The sequence below is a fragment of the Rhinatrema bivittatum genome, chromosome 10 (assembly GCF_901001135.1).
Source record: "Rhinatrema bivittatum chromosome 10, aRhiBiv1.1, whole genome shotgun sequence".
Classification (NCBI taxonomy): Eukaryota; Metazoa; Chordata; class Amphibia; order Gymnophiona; family Rhinatrematidae; genus Rhinatrema; species Rhinatrema bivittatum.
In genome coordinates this window covers 78579518-78595413 of record NC_042624.1, presented here as the reverse complement: position 1 = coordinate 78595413, position 15896 = coordinate 78579518, and the positions used below count along the sequence as shown (strand labels likewise).

Genomic DNA, 15896 nt, shown 5'->3' with positions numbered 1-15896 from the left:
TCTGGCTTGAGCTGGCTTTCAGTGGCTAAAATTGGTTTTGTTTAGGAGAAGGGCTTCCCTTTTTTTTTTCCTCGCTGCTGCTGCTACTACTAATGCTGTTTGTACTTCTTGCAGGCTGAAGCTGGTTGTGCAGCAAACTCTTTGCCCCTGCTATTCCCTCCTCTCCCCTTTCCCTGCAGTGGCATGATGGAATTTGAAGTGCCGACTGGGGATTTTGATATCACAATAGAATTTAATGATACTGTATTAGTGCACTCAGTACTAATGTAGTACTGAATGAGTAGGTCTGTCACACACATTCAGTCTATCTCACAGTCTGAGTTCACATCAGTGCTTAGTAAGCATAGATCCACCTTGCCAAGAAGAATTAACAAAAGCAACTTGCTAATGGTAGCACAAACTCAGTTTCTTTCTAGAGCTATGCCCTCATAGTATGTACAACATATGTCTCTGAAACATACACATTATGTGTGTGCACTGCTGACTGACTCCTTTTGCACACACCAAAAAACTGTTAGAAACAGAACAAAGAAGGTTGACAAGGCTGAGCTTCTATTCATCCTGTCTATAGATAAACAAAAATCAGTCTTCACTAGCACTGGAACTATTTCCAGCTCCACTCAACTCCTACCAGTGAACACAGAAAACCGTGCCACTGCTTCTCTCTTTCTGTCACAGTGAGTGAGAGACCACTGACGACAGCAGAGAAGATCAGAAAAAGCCCTTTGCCAATGCCTGCTTTAAAGAAAAAACCCAAAAAAATCCTTCTGAACACAAATTCTCTCTGCAAAATGCAAGAGAACATCCTGAGTTTCTTTGCACATTATCAGATTTTTCAGTGAGAGGACATCAATATCACTTGATCCAGATGGTAGCTATAGCCTAAGCTACTTTAAAAAGATGCTTTTCTGTGAGTTGTTCTCCGTCCAGTCTCCTTGCTATTTTGTCCCACTTCGGCTGCCAGGAGACTGCAGTGAAACTTAGGCAAGAGTTGGTTACTATAGTTACTAGTCCCTGCCTGCACCTGCTCTTTGCTCCATACAGCCATAGACTTCAATGGGAAACATGAATGAGAGAATCTTTATTTAAATTCATGGGAACCCTCCATTTGTTTCATGAGGGAAATGAATGCACATCCCTAATGTCAACTTCACTGAACACAGAAACAAGTGGAGCAGAGCAAAGAACATGATTTCCTATATAAGTTGAAAAGATTAGCGATGTCTTTTTTTTTTTTTTCAGTTCAGGATTCGTTTTTGGGCCTCCGCAGGAAATTTCAGTTTCTCGTTTTACCCAATTTCATTTTAATGTGCACTAATGGGACTTTAGTGTGCAGTAACTAAATCTTAGTGCACATTAAGCCCCTTTAGTGCACACTAACCAGTTTTCTAATATCTGAGTTAGTGCGCCCTAACAGGGCTTAGAGCGCACAATGCCATACTGGGTCAGACCAAGGGTCCATCAAGCCCAGGATCCTGTTTCCAACAGTTGCCAATCCAAGCTACAAGTACCTGGCAAGTACCCAAAAACTAAGTATATCCCACGCTACTGATGCTAGTAATAGCAGTGGCTATTTTCTAAATCAACTTTATTAATAGCAGGTAATGGATTCTCCACCAAGAACTTATCTAAAATTTTTTAAACCCAACTGCACTAAATGCACTAATCACATCCCTTGGCAACAAATTTCAGAGTTTAATTGTGCGATGAGTGAAAGAATTTTCTCCAATTAGTTTTAAATGTGCTATATGCTAACTTCATGGAGTGCCCCCCCCCCCCTAGTCCTTCTATTATCTGAAAGAGTAAATAACAGATTCACATTTACCGTTCTAGACCTCTCATGATTTTAAAGACCTCTATCATATACCCCCTCAGCCGTCTCTTCTCCAAGCTGAACAGCCCTAACCTCTTTAGTCTTTCCTCATAGGGGAGCTGTTCCATCCCCTTTATCATTTTGGTCACCCTTCTCTGTACCTTCTCCATTGCAATTATATCTTTTTTGAGATGTGACCAGAATTGTACACAGGATTCAAGGTGCAGTCTCACCATGGAGAGATGCGGATTCATTATGACATTCTTCCGTTTTATTCACATTCCCTTCCTAATAATTCCTAACATTGTTTGCTTTTTTGACTGCCGCAGCACACTGAGCCAATGATTTCAATGTATTATCCACTGTGATACCTAGACCTTTTTCCTGGGTGGTAGCTCCTAATATGGAACCTAAAATTGTGTAACTACAGCAAGGGTTATTTTTCCCTATATGCATCACCTTGCACTTGTCCAAATTAAATTTCATCTGCCATTTGGATGCCCAATTTTCCAGTCTCACAAGGTTCTCCTGCAATTTATCACAATCTGCTTGTGATTTAACTACTCTGAATAATTTTGTATCATCTACAAATTTGAATACCTCATTTGTCGTATTCCTTTCCAGATCATTTATAAATATATTGAAAAGCACGGGTCCTAGTACAGATCCTTGAGGCACTCCACTGTTTACCCATTTCCACTGAGAAAATTGCCCATTTAATCGTACTCTACGTTTCATGTCTTTTAACCAGTTTGTGATCCACGAAAGGACATCACCACCTATCCCATGACTTTTTACTTTTCTTAGAAGGAGTTAAAGAAAAATGCACAATAATCTGATTTCCCTTTCTATATCTTCCCAAAAATATATTACTTGTGAGCAGGACCACCACATATGGAAATAAGTACCATTTTGTCCACAACCGCACAAGCACAACTGAGAGGCTGACCCAGAGAAAACCGTGAGAAACAATCAAGCCATTCTGACTTCACTCTTGTCAGGATTTTACTATCATTTATGGATTATTGCAATCTCCTGTACTTAGGACTACCCCAGTCTACATTGACAGCTTTACATGCCATACAAAACTCTGCTGCCTGCTTGGTTTTTGGAGCTCCCTTACATGCCCATATCTCCCCTATTCTAGCAGAACTTCACTGGCTGCATATAAGCGGATGCATAAAATTTAAATAACTGACATTGATATTTAAAACTATTAAGGATCTCGCTCCTGCGAAGCCCCCCCAGAACCAGTGACCTATTTATCAGCCCGCCATTTACCCTCATCCATGAGGAGTCTGCTGATCGTCCCTGATTTTAAAAATATTTGTTTGGTTCAGTCTCGCAACTGAATGTGTGGGGTGCGGGTTTTCAACTGTGGAGCAAGCTCCCAGATGCTCTGAAGGAAGAGAGAATGACCTTTTGTGCCTCAAGAAACTCTTGAAGACACATTTATTTTCTTTGGCCTTTCCTGCTTAAATTTGTCCATTCGGTTTTTCAGTGTACGGCTTTCTACAACACACCAACTTGCTTATTTGTGTCTGTTTATGCTTGTTTTTTGTGACATTGGCATTGTAATAATTTATTAACATGTATTACCTTGTTTTATTGTGTATGTATATTGTAATCTGCTGAGTTCTGTGGATCGGCAGGCTATACATTTTATAAATAAATCCCCCCCCCCCCAATATGTCCCTGCAACTGCTTATTGCAGGGCAGATGAATATTCCAGAAACACTTACAATTAGTTCTATTACTCAGTGAATTGGGAATACTAATGAAAGAAAAAAAATCAAGAAAATGGGTCAAAAGAAATACAAGAATACTTAGTAAAATATAGGCCCAGAATTTATATAGCAAAGTACCAACAAGGCCCCATTGTGTCAAGCAGAATAGGTAAGATTAATCCATTTTAAACAGGATGAAATGAAAAATAAAATCAATAACCAAACAAACTAAAAAGAAAAAACCCTAAGTGAAAAATTCAGTGTGGGGATCCGTCTGCTCCACCAGAACATTTGGTAACCTTTATTTCAAATATGTATAGGCCTCCTATTACACAGCTGTAGGTGACTTACAAAATTAACAAATAATAGTAAAAAAAACAAAAGCAATTCAGAAATGATAAATCTGAAATCACACATACTCCACTTCCTCTCTAAATAGAGTAATTCCAACTGTATCACCTGTCCTGCAAGAAATTCCCACTCCCTCATTCTCTCTGAGCCCGGTCCAGTCCACCATCTTATCCACAGACTTGGTGCTAGGACAGAGAACTCCCCAGCATTGGGACTCTTCTATTTTATGTGCCCCTAGCAGGGCTTACTTACAGTGAATTGAAATTTACCAGGTATAGTTGCATGGAATATAGTGTTAGTTTTTTAATTTTACTTTTATATGTTGGGACAGTGTTTTTCTCCTTTCAGGTATTGCTCCAGTAATATCTCCAATAAGTACTCCTCCTCCAGTGCTTCAAGTGCCTCCAACTGTTCAACCTGCTTTAATCCAACCCACCAATGTTGTAATGGAGGTAAATATTCACAGTATCCAGCATCCTTCTGTTTTGTCTGATGTAGTATAGCTAAAATGTAATGTGCATATTCAGTTCTCAATTTTCAGATGGCTTAGGGTTGAAACTATTGGACTAAAACAAGCCATTTCAACTTCAGACAATTCATATACACTCCATCTGTAGGATGAGTGAACATGCTCCAAAGAGGGGGAATGAAGAAAAGATAAACATACACACGGTTAATGTCCTTATTCAATAAACATACACACGGTTAACACGACTCCAACATTGCTCTATGCTTCAACGGCTAGAGGAAATGTGGAAAAAAGGATTTGCATCCACAAAAAAGCAGGGGAGTAGCTTGCTTGTTACGGCGGTTACTACCCCAAACCAAATCAGCCTGATACTTCACTTTCAATGCATATCCAGCATAGCTCTCTGCTTCAACGGCAGGGGGAATGAAGAAAAGATTATTTATATTCAGACAACTACCAACAAAGACTGAATTGCACAGGCTGGGTAAACAAGCGTGGGAGTAGCTTGCTTTTACAGCGGTTACTACCCCAAACCAATTAGCTAGATAGTTCACTTAGATGCAGCTCCAGTACTGCTATCTACATCGATGGCGGGGGTGGGAAGGACATAGAACCAAAATGTTACTTAAAAGGGACAAGAGTAAAAGAAAAGTATGAAAAAATAAGTGTGAAAGCTTGCTGGGCAGACTGGATGGACCGTTTGGTCTCCTTCTGCCGTCATTTCTTTTCCTTACCATAAATGTAAAATTTGCTCAGAGTAGGACGACTGCTCTTATTGCTCTTCCAGGTCTCATTTTAAAGATGGAGACATTATTCCAGATGAATTATCTGGAAACAGAGAAGATGATCGGTATGCTTTCTGCCTCTGTCTTTGCCTGCCATGCCCTCGCTACCAGTTGGCGTGCTTTTAAAATAGTGCTCAACTGTGAGAGAGTGGATGGAGAACTGGGAGCCTCCTGACTATTTCCTGTTTTTCAGTTGATCCAGAAAAGATTCCCCCACTCCCAAACTGGACCCTGGTACTTAACTCTTACTACAGAAAAGGAGTTTATCATCCTCATAACAAAACATTTAATTTTTCCATGGACTGGATGCACTCTGGCTTTAGGAGTGAATTGTTTTGAAGAATTTACTTGCATAAAATCCAGTTTTATATGCATAAATTAACTTTTAAAATTGAGAGGGGTTGTTTATGTAAAAGTATGTGCAGAAAACTATTTGCTTGTATTTTCAGCATGCTAGAAAGGGGGGCTGGAGTTGGGGGAAGAGAACCCATTTATGTAGATACTTTCAATGTTTGAAACTTTTGACATCAGTCTACAAGCATCCATTCACACCTGCTAAGTTATAGATGCAACTGTGTGTGTGCTGCCAGGGTTCTATTCCCAGCTGCTTATTTTCAAAGTGGACTTATGCAAATAGGTCTGCTTTGAAAATTCAGGCAAAAGTCTACATGTTTTCTACAAGCAGACTTTAGCCCGATGTGGGCTGTTATAAAATTGCATTCATAGGGCCTGATTTTTCAATAGAATTTGTGCCTAAAGCCTGATTTTATGCATGTAAATGAGCTTTTGAGAATTGCCTGGGAGGTTGTGCACATAAAGGTACAGGTGTAACTCTCCCCTTATGCATATACAGGGGGCAGAGTTGGGGGGGCAGGAAAATAGTTTTTGTGTTTTACTTTTCATTTTCAGAAGTATGCACACAAATGTACATGCCCACGTTTTACACCTGCTCTGCTGGAGGTGTAAATGTGTTACATAAGTCTGGCAGAATTTCTGCACATAGCCCTAATTTTCAAAGTGGACTTACTTTCTACTTACAGACTTTAGCCCTACATGCATGGTTATAAAATTACCCTTTTACAGAGCAATACTGGAGGTGTCTTATAAAACAATAGGATGAGGTTACAAATATGATGCAATCACAGATCATTGAAGACTGGAACCAAGCTGCAATAGCTCTCATTCCAGAGGTGATATGATCAACTATAAAATAGCTTTAGTAGTCTAAGCATGTGTATAACAGTACAAATCAAATGGAACCATTTAACCTAATGTTTGGCGGGGGGGTTGTTTTTTTGTTTTTTATAAATCATTATTTCGCTCTTGTTTCCAGAATATATTAAGAGATGTTCAAGAAGAATCCAAAAGTGCACTACTTCTGGAACCATCTCATGTCCTCCATAATGAGATCACTGGAATACTTCATGACATAACAGAACGTATGTATTGTTCTGTCTAAACAGAAGTTGGAAATCTTGAGATTTGGATGATTGCTAATATAATTTTAAAGTGGTCTTCCCAAAATAAAATAATTTTGGATTATATCCATCAGTAAGATTATCAAATAAATGATTAGTGAACATTTTTCATGCTCCTTCATTTTCTGTTTGCATTCATTGATATTGAACAAATTGATAGGAAGTGATTAGCGATCTATGTGCTTTTCCATCAAGGTGTTCTGCTGACTTCATAAGCTTAGCTTTTGTGGACAATAAGATACACCAACTAAAATTCTACATTGTATATTGTCATACAGAAATGAAGGATGAATACATTCCATTCATTTTATTGATAGTCCTGAATTTGGCTAGAGCTCTGTAGGGATGTTGCAACTTCAATCAAATATCATAATATAAATTGATGTACAATGGCCTAAGGTCGGGCACATCACCAAAGAAATTTAAATTTGATTAAAAAAAAAAAAGTTTAGAGTTGGGGGGTCCAAAATAGAAATTTGCAGTAATAAAAGGGAGGGTGTGTATTTTTATTTTATTTTGTTTTTTGTTGTTTGTTTTTTTTTGTTTTTGTTTTTAAATATTTCAGAATTAGAGACAAGTCATTCAGACGATACAGAGCAACTCATGAATAACAAAGACCAATCTGAACCTACAACACAAGTGGAAAGCGCTGAAAAGAAAAACACATCTGATCCTAAACTGCAAGTTACACCAAACAAAGTAGAGTGTGCCTACTGTTTGTTTGTTTTGGGGGTTTTTTTCGGGGGGGGGGGGGTTGTCTTTCCCATATGTTTTTAAATAAGAAAATCAGAAGTTTGATTTTGCTACTATCATAGATTAGCTTATACATTGCTTTTGGAGACTGAAAAATAACTTAAATACCTAGAGTTCAACCATTTGGATATCTCTTGCCAATTTTCTGTGAAAATTATCCAGTGATTGTGCAATCACAACCCTGCTTAATAAGTTTCATCCTAACAGTAAAATAAATAGCTCTTCCTTGAAATCGATCTCTTTTGGTTTAGCATTCCAGGCTCCCGGTCTTTAATTCTATGTTAAATTATTCCGCTTTCTCTTGTCAATGAGAGCAGAGCAGTATACCAAGCCCAAAATTCAGTAAGCCAGTCAGTGTCCAGTTATCTGGACATGGGCATAGCATTCATAGTGCAGAGTGGTTCACAGACACCACCAACTTTAAAATGGGGTGGGGCGTGCACTGCCAACAGTGTGCACGTCCAGGAGAATGGTGACAGAGAAGAGGAAGAGGCTTGCGAGGTCGCCAGCAGACTCAATCTTGTCGGCAGCCGTGAAGAGGAACAGGCCTGTGAGGTTGCCGACAGACCCCCATCCCACCGGCGGTCGAAGAAAGAAGAGGTCTGGAAAGCTGGCGGCGGCCAAGAAGAAGTACGTTCTCCTGCTTCTCCAAATGTGCTGGCCTTGAAACCACATGCAGCCAGTATGTGCTCTATGCTGATCTTGTGCACCGTAAGAGCATAGAGGAAGTGCTAGCCCTGCGAGTTTTGAATAGTACGGGGCAGGCACATGAGGAGCAGCCTCATGTGCCTTGCCACCAGCAGTTTCCCAGGCCTGCTTCTCTTCTCGGCTGCTGGTGGCCTCCCAGGCCTGCATCTCTTCCTGTCTGCAGGCAGAATCAGGTCTGCCAGTGGCCTTCCAGACTCAATGGGGAGCCTGCCTGGGTTTTGTCTGTATACGTGAGTGAATGGGAATCTGCCTGGGTATGTGTGTATGTGAATGGTAGCCTGCCTGGGGGGGGGTGTGAGAGAGAATGGTAAGTTGCCTGGGTGTGAGGATGTGTGTAGTGTGAATAGTAACCTACCTGTGTATATGAATGGGGGCTTGCTTGGGGGAGATGTGAATGGGAGCCTGCCTGAGTTGTGTGTGTGAGAGAGAGCATGTGGGAGTGGGAGCTTGCATGTGAGTGAGAGCTTGTATGTGTGTGTACGTGATAGTGGCAACCTACTTGTGAGAATGAGAACCTGTATGTGTGTATCTATGTATAGGAGTGGGAGCCTGCATGTGAAAGCCTGTGTGTTTGTGTGGCAATATGAAGCTGTGTGAGAGAGAATGTGTATATCTGTGGAGGGGAGGGCAAATGGGAGCCTGTGCATGTGTGAGAAAGTGGCAACCTGCATATGAGAGTGAGAGCCTGTGTGTATCTGAGGAGGAATGAAAACTGCGAGACAGCATGAGAGAGTAAGAGACTGTGTGCATGTTTGTGGGGAATAGGAACAAGCGTGAAAGAGCATGTGAATGTGAAAGCCCGTGTGTGTGGGAGTGAGAGCCTGTGTATGAATGAAAGCATGTAAGAGTAAGAGCTTGTGTGTGTGTGTGTGGGGGGGGGAAATGGAGCTTGCATGTGAGAGCGAGAGCCTGCATATGAGAGAGCATGCAAGAGTGGGATTCTATGTGAGAGAGCTTGTGTGTGGGTGCGCGCATGTGAGAGAGAGCCTGTGTGTGTAAGGAGGAAGGAAAGAAGACAGGAGAAGAGAGAAGAAACTAAGAAAAAACACTGAAAAAGGAATAAGGAAAAGAGAGACAAGGGGGGGAAAGAGAATGGGCTCAACCAATAAAAAGGTGTAAAAAAATGATTTTGCCTTTCAACAATTGGAATATACCATCTTTGGGAATGTGCATTTATTATGTATTTGTATTTTGCTTTTTCTTCAGTATTCCAGAGTATAGAGTCTGGTTTCTCTGGCTTTCCATTTCAGTTTTGCCTGCATGTTTCTGTTTCTAATTTGTAGCCCCTTATTCTGGATTTAAGTAAGGGTCTGTCTGTGATGCGCATGTGTGACAGAAGTGCAATATTTTGACTAGTTTCTCTGTATGAATTTGTAGCAGTCTGGCTTGTTCTGTTTGCCCAATAGGTGGTATATTAGTGTTCTAGGGCCTGGTATGTCACACAGACACACTTTCACAGGCATGTGAGTGTGAGAGATAGGGAGTATGTGTGAGAGCACTGGCATATATAGGAGAGAGAGAGAGAGAGAGTGTGAAAGAATGAATATATTAGTATGGGTGTGTGAATGAGAGGAAATAATCTTAGTCAGTGGAAATCAAAAGGTCCCAGGTATAAAGAGCAGAAGAGTTTTTTTTATAATTACCCACTATGACGCCTAGATCTGTTTCCTGAGTGGTAACTCCTAAGATAGAACCTAACATTGTGTAACTTCAGCAAGGGTTATTTTTCCCTATAGGCATCACTTTGCATTTGTCCATGTTAAATTTCATCTGCCATTTGGAAGCCCAATCTTCATCTCGCAAGGTCTTCCTGCAATTCATCACAATCTGCTTAAAATCATGAGAGGTCTAGAATGGGTAGATGTGAATCGGTTATTTACTCTTTCGGATAGTAGAAAGACTAGGGGGCACTCCATGAAGTTAGCATGGGGCACATTTAAAACTAATCGGAGAAAGTTCTTTTTTACTCAACGCACAATTAAACTCTGGAATTTGTTGCCAGAGGATGTGGTTAGTGCAGTTAGTATAGCTGTGTTTAAAAAAGGATTGGATAAGTTCTTGGAGGAGAAGTCCATTACCTGCTATTAAGTTCACTTAGAGAATAGCCACTGCCATTAGCAATGGTAACATGGAATAGACTTAGTTTTTGGGTAATTGCCAGTTTCTTATGGCCTGGATTGGCCACTGTTGGAAACAGGATGCTGGGCTTGATGGACCCTTGGTCTGACCCAGTATGGCATTTTCTTATATTCTTATGTTCTTATGCTTGAGATTTAACTACTCTGCATAATTTTGTATCATACACAAATTTGATCACCTCACTAATCATACTCCTTTCCAGATCATTTATAAATATGTTAAAAAGTGCCAGTCCAAGTACAGATCCCTGAGGCACTCCACTGTGAAAACTGACCATTTAATCCTACTCTACATTGCTTCCTATCCCATGACTTTTAGTTTTCTTAGAAACCTCTCGTGCGGGACTTTGTTGAATGCCTTCTGAAAATCCAAATACACCACATCTGCCGGTTCACCTTTGTCCACATGTTTATTCACCCCTTCAAAAAAAATATAGAGCTTTGTGAGGCAAGAATTCCCTTGGGTAAATCCATGTTGGCTGTGTCCCATCAAACCATGTGTATCTAAATGTTTTGTGATTTTATTCTTTATAAAAGTTTCCACGATTTTTCCCAGTACTGAAGTCAAGCTCATCGGTCTATAGTTTCCCCGGATCCCCCCTGGATCCCATTTTAAATATTGGGGTTACATTAGCCACCATCCAGTCTTCAGGTACATTGTATGATTTTAATGATAGGTTACAAATTTTTACTAATAGTTCTGAAATTATTCTTTAGTTATTTCAGAACCCTGGGGTATATACCATCCAGTTCAGGTGATTTACTACTCTTCAGTTTGTCAATCAGGCGTACCACATCTTCCAGGTTTACCGTGATTTGGTTCAGTTGATCTGAATCATCACCCATGAAAACCTTCTCTGGAACAGGTATCTTTCCAACATCCTCCTCTTCAGTAAACACTGAAGCAAAGAAATCGTTTAATCTTTCCATGATAGCCTTATCTTCTCTAAGTGTCCCTTTAACCCCTTGATCGTCCAACCGACTCCCTTGTAGGCTTTCTACTTCAGATATATTTTTTAAGGTTTTTATTGTGAGATTTTGCTTCTATGGCCAACTTCTTTTCAAATGTTCTCTTACATTTAACTTGCCAATGCTTCTTCTTTATCCTATTTTTTTCTTCTGAAGGATCCTTCTTCCAGTTTTTGAATGATGATCTTTCGGCTAAAATAGCCTCTTTTACCTCACCTTTTAACCATGCTGGTAATTGTTTTGCCTTCCTTCCACCTTTCTTTGAGTGGGATCCATCTGGTCTGTGCTTCTAGGTTGGTATTTTTTTTAACAGTGTCCATGCCTGTTGCACACTTTTTATCTTTGTAGCTGCATCTTTCAGTATTTTTTCTAACTATTTTTCTCATTTTATCAAACTGTCCCTTTTGAAAGTTTAGTGCTAGAGCCATGAACTTACATACTGTGCCCCTTCCAGTCAATTCAAATTTGATAATATTATGATCACTATTGCCAAGCGGCCCCACCACCGTTACCTCTCTCACCAAATCCTGAGCTCCACTGAGAATTAGATCTAAAATTGCTCTCTCTCATTGGTCATCCAGGAGCTTTATCTCTTTGGCATGCTCTGATGTTTCCCTTACCCAGTCAATATTGGGGAAATTGAAACCTCCCATTATTACTGCACTCCAGTTTGGTTAGCTTCCCTAATTTCTCTTAGCATTTCGCTGTCTCGCCATTTTGGCCAGGTGGATGGTAGTATACTCCTATCACTATACTCTTCCCCAATACACAAGGGATTTCTACCCATAAAGATTTGATTGTACATTTAGTCTCATGCAGGATGTTTATCCTGTTGCACTCTATGCCATGCTGGTCATAAAGCACCACCCTGCCACCAAGGTGCTCCTCTCTGTCATTGTGATATAATTTGTACCCCAGTATAACACTATCCCATTGGTTATCCCCTTTCTACCAAGTCTCTAAGTTGCCAATTAAGTCTGTCATCATTCACTGCTATACACTCTAATTCTTCCATCTTACTACTTAGACTTCTGGCATTAGCATACAAATATTCCAAAGTGTGTGTTCTGTTAGTATTTACATTCTGCTTTTCAGCTGACAGGGATAAATTTGGAATTTTTGTTAGCTCCAGTGAGTTTTTAATTACAGGCACTTGGGCTACTTTTGTTATTAGTGGAACCTCTCTGTTGAGATGTCCTAACTCTAATGCTTCATTAGTATCCTTTGAAGATACCTCCCTCCGAACCATGCGCTGCTGAGCGACTGTCTGCTTTCCCCTTTGTTCTAGTTTAAAAGCTGCTCTATCTGCTTTTTAAAGGTTAGTGCCAGCAACCTGGTTCCACCCTGGTTAAGGTGGAGCCCATCCCTTCGGAAAAGATTCCCACTTCCCCCAAAAGGTTCCCCAGTTCCTTACAAAACTGAATCCCTCTTCTGTATTCCTTCCCTACTGTAACTCTACCACCTATTTTGAAGCAGAAATGAGAATTCAGTTTAATTGATGGTTTCCATGTAGGTTTTGAATTTGCTTTCCTCAAATTTTAAAGAAATCTATATAAAAATATCAACAGAAGATATTTATCCCACAGTATCCGCAACTTGTTTTACAAGTTGCTCATAGTATGAAAGTCTCATTCCTCTGATCCTTTTAAGTTGGTGATTTTTTTTTTATTAAGCTCCCAAAAATGTGCAGTAAAATATAAAAAAAAACCCCAAAAAAACCCAACCCATTTCAAACCTAGATGATGATTTTGCAGTAATGTACTGTTTATATGCTAATTCTGTCAGTGCAGTCCCCAACATCACTGAAATGTCAAGCTGGATATCAGAGCAAAAAACATGATTAGCACTACAGAGTACAATTGTAGTCATTATGGGCTATTGAAAGGGATTTAGCCACCTAACTATGAAGTTAAGCAGTTAGATCCCCAGGAATGAACACTTCCCCTGTTGAGCGATGCTAGGTAGTTGGATAAAACTACCCGAAAATGGAGCATTTTTAGAGGAAGGGTCAGGGAAAGAACTTAGGGCCTCATTTATTAAGCACTTTTCCCATAGATACAGAATGAGAGAAAAGTCTTAATAAATCAGGTCCTTAGGTAGCTAGCCAGCTAACTTTCAGTATCTAACCCAGTGTCAGCATTGCTAACCTAAATCTAGTCTAAAGCTAGATCTAAGGACATTTTAAAAAATGGGCTGAGTACCCAAGTTAGCCAGCTAGATTTAGGAAAACTTTTCATCTGCAACCTAGTCAGCTATGTTATAGCTGAAAATGTATTTTGACCTAGCTAATATGGATGCTCAGCTCATTTGTTGAAAACGCACCACTGGCTGACTCAAAAGATGAGGTTTGTTTCTTTACAAATTAAAAAAAAAAAAAAAATTAAACAAGATATGCACTAAGTAGTTGTGGATTTGGTTTTCTTTCTTTTTTTTTTTTTTTTTTTTAATTTCTCCTTAGGATATAAAGGTCAAGAATGCTTTCTCCTGGGCAAGTCTAGGAAAAATGATTACTACTATTCCATCCACGATAAAATCTTCTAATGACAGCTTTCAACAATTTAGAAAAGCTGCAATAGAAAAAGAGGAACGAGAAAAGGCTCTTAAAGCTAAGGAAATAAAGAAACTACATATGGAGCAAGCTGACCAAGAACAGAAAATTCCCCCTCCGGAAAAACAGAGGTTTGTAATGCCATATAATTGGTTAAAGATATAAAAGAGAGCGTTCTCTAACCCGGATTTCAAATCGCCCCAGTATTTTTCCCTTGTGAAAATCGGGGTATTTCAGAATTGAATTTGAAAAAGCTATGCTACGGCGGCTATCACTGGCAAAGAGTTAATGCTGCTGGGAGCAATAAGGCTCTGTCTACTCCTGGGGGAATTCTATGTTACATAGTTGCACAGAATTAATTTGTCTCACTGAATTAGACATGGGGATCAGAAAGCAGCAGCAGCAATGGCAGTGAAGGCCTGTGTGGGCCAGAAGGAAGGAATAGCCCTGGTATCAGCTGGAAATGGGAGGGGAGCAGTGGCAGCCTGGCCTGCGCAGACAGAGTTGGGAGAGTCTGCATTGGCCCATGTAGGCCAGAAGAGGTGATGAGCCTGCAGCTTTTGCTTTGGCCTGCATGGCCCAAACAAAGGAGGGCACTATGAGGGTCCACTGGAGCCTGAACAAGCGAAGTGGACAGCAAGCTTGGGGGGGGGGAGGTAAGAGAGCTGGGAGTCTTGCTAAAGAGGGGCTGCCAGGGAGAGAACTAGAGGAAGGAGAGTACTCTCTCTGTCTTTTTCTTCCAGGAGTCAATTCTTGGGGGGGGGGGGGGGGGCAGACAGAGAAAACTGGAATTCTTGCTAAGAGGGCAGATGGACAATTAGGAGGAATTTCTGGGATGGGGGAGAAAGCTGGAGATGGATTCAAGCCTTGGTGGAGGCTTCCTGGGGGGGGGGGGGAGAGAGAGGGGGAGGGGGTTGAGCCTGGTGGGTCAGAGAAAGAAATGTAGGGGAAAAGGATGGGAAAGGCGTCGGCCCTAGGGAGAACAGAAGGGAGCAAGTGATCTGGGAGTTTGACCCAAGGGGGAGGACAGATCAAGCATGGAAAAAAGTGTTCAAGCCATAAGGGGAAGAGCTAGGGAGGATCATTCAGTCTAGGGGGAAGGCTTTATGAAGGGAAAAATCTGTACAGAAAATAAAGTAATGCAGATTTTTTTAAGTCATTTTTTTTTCTGTATTGCATGATAATGATTACTCACAGTGATTATATTGTTTTATCTGAACAAAATCAGAACTTTGCAGAATTTTTAAAATGTGTGCAGAATTTTTTTTTTCTCAGAATTCCCCCAGGAGTATCTATAAGGTGTGAGGATAAATGTTTTAAAAAGCAAATTCACTATTCTAAGGTAATTGCAGGTTGTCTTAAGAAAAGTTTTTTGGGGTTTTTTTTTCTTTTGATTGTGAGTCCTTTATTAGCTGCTCTTTATTTTCACTCTGCAGTTCAGCACCGTTTGAAAGGGCTTCCTAAGTAGTGTAGTTGAGCTGAAGGGCTGTTTCCTGGCACACAGAGCAAATAATTTCTACTATTGACAATGTCCAATCATAGATATATTAAGAAGTTTTATTGGTTGTATATTTCTTGCATTGTAAACAATTTTGAGATGTGCTAAAACTGTTAAGCAAGTTCAAATGAAACAAACGCGGTTGGATGCATGTTTTGAATAGTACCTGATGCAGTAAGGAAATTAGCATATCCAAAACGCGCACCCAAAGAAATGCATAGCCGATAGTGCAGATCACATGTAAATTTAATGTAGATAAGGCTATTAGCTATTACCCCCGATTCAGAATATCGCTGGGCACCCAGCACACACTTTTTAAATCGACAAATTTAACTCCAGCCCCAGAAGTGGTGTAAAGCCAATCCACGAGTCAAGGGCTAATGAGAAATTTAAAAATGCGGTCTTCTGTGGTTCCTCCTATATAGTATCATTGTAACACTTAAATTTACTGCTTGCGGTGTTGAAAAATAAATGTATATTGACCTGATGTAAAACAAACAAAAAACATTCTTCTGGAGCCACAATTTAGATGTCCATAGCAGGCAACACTTAGCTATGGGTGTCTTCAACAACCTCAGCAAAATCGGCCAGAAGAAGCGGGATAAAAACGGACACTTATATTTAGCGCCTGATGCAATTGTAGACGCCCAATGCATTTG

The 15896-nt window shown here is 40.3% G+C and overlaps 1 protein-coding gene across 7 annotated transcripts in view; it reads left to right on the top strand.

The window, feature by feature from the left end:
- The window catches only part of BRDT (bromodomain testis associated), a 108159-nt gene that overhangs the window by 83961 nt on the left and 8302 nt on the right, over positions 1 to 15896 (top strand). For all 7 annotated transcript variants that reach the window (XM_029617679.1, XM_029617676.1, XM_029617680.1 and 4 more), the window contains 4 exons: positions 4240 to 4343; positions 6479 to 6584; positions 7189 to 7322; positions 13650 to 13870. In XM_029617679.1, the coding sequence (XP_029473539.1) occupies positions 4240 to 4343; positions 6479 to 6584; positions 7189 to 7322; positions 13650 to 13870 (565 nt within the window). The remainder of the gene's footprint in view (positions 1 to 4239; positions 4344 to 6478; positions 6585 to 7188; positions 7323 to 13649; positions 13871 to 15896) is intronic.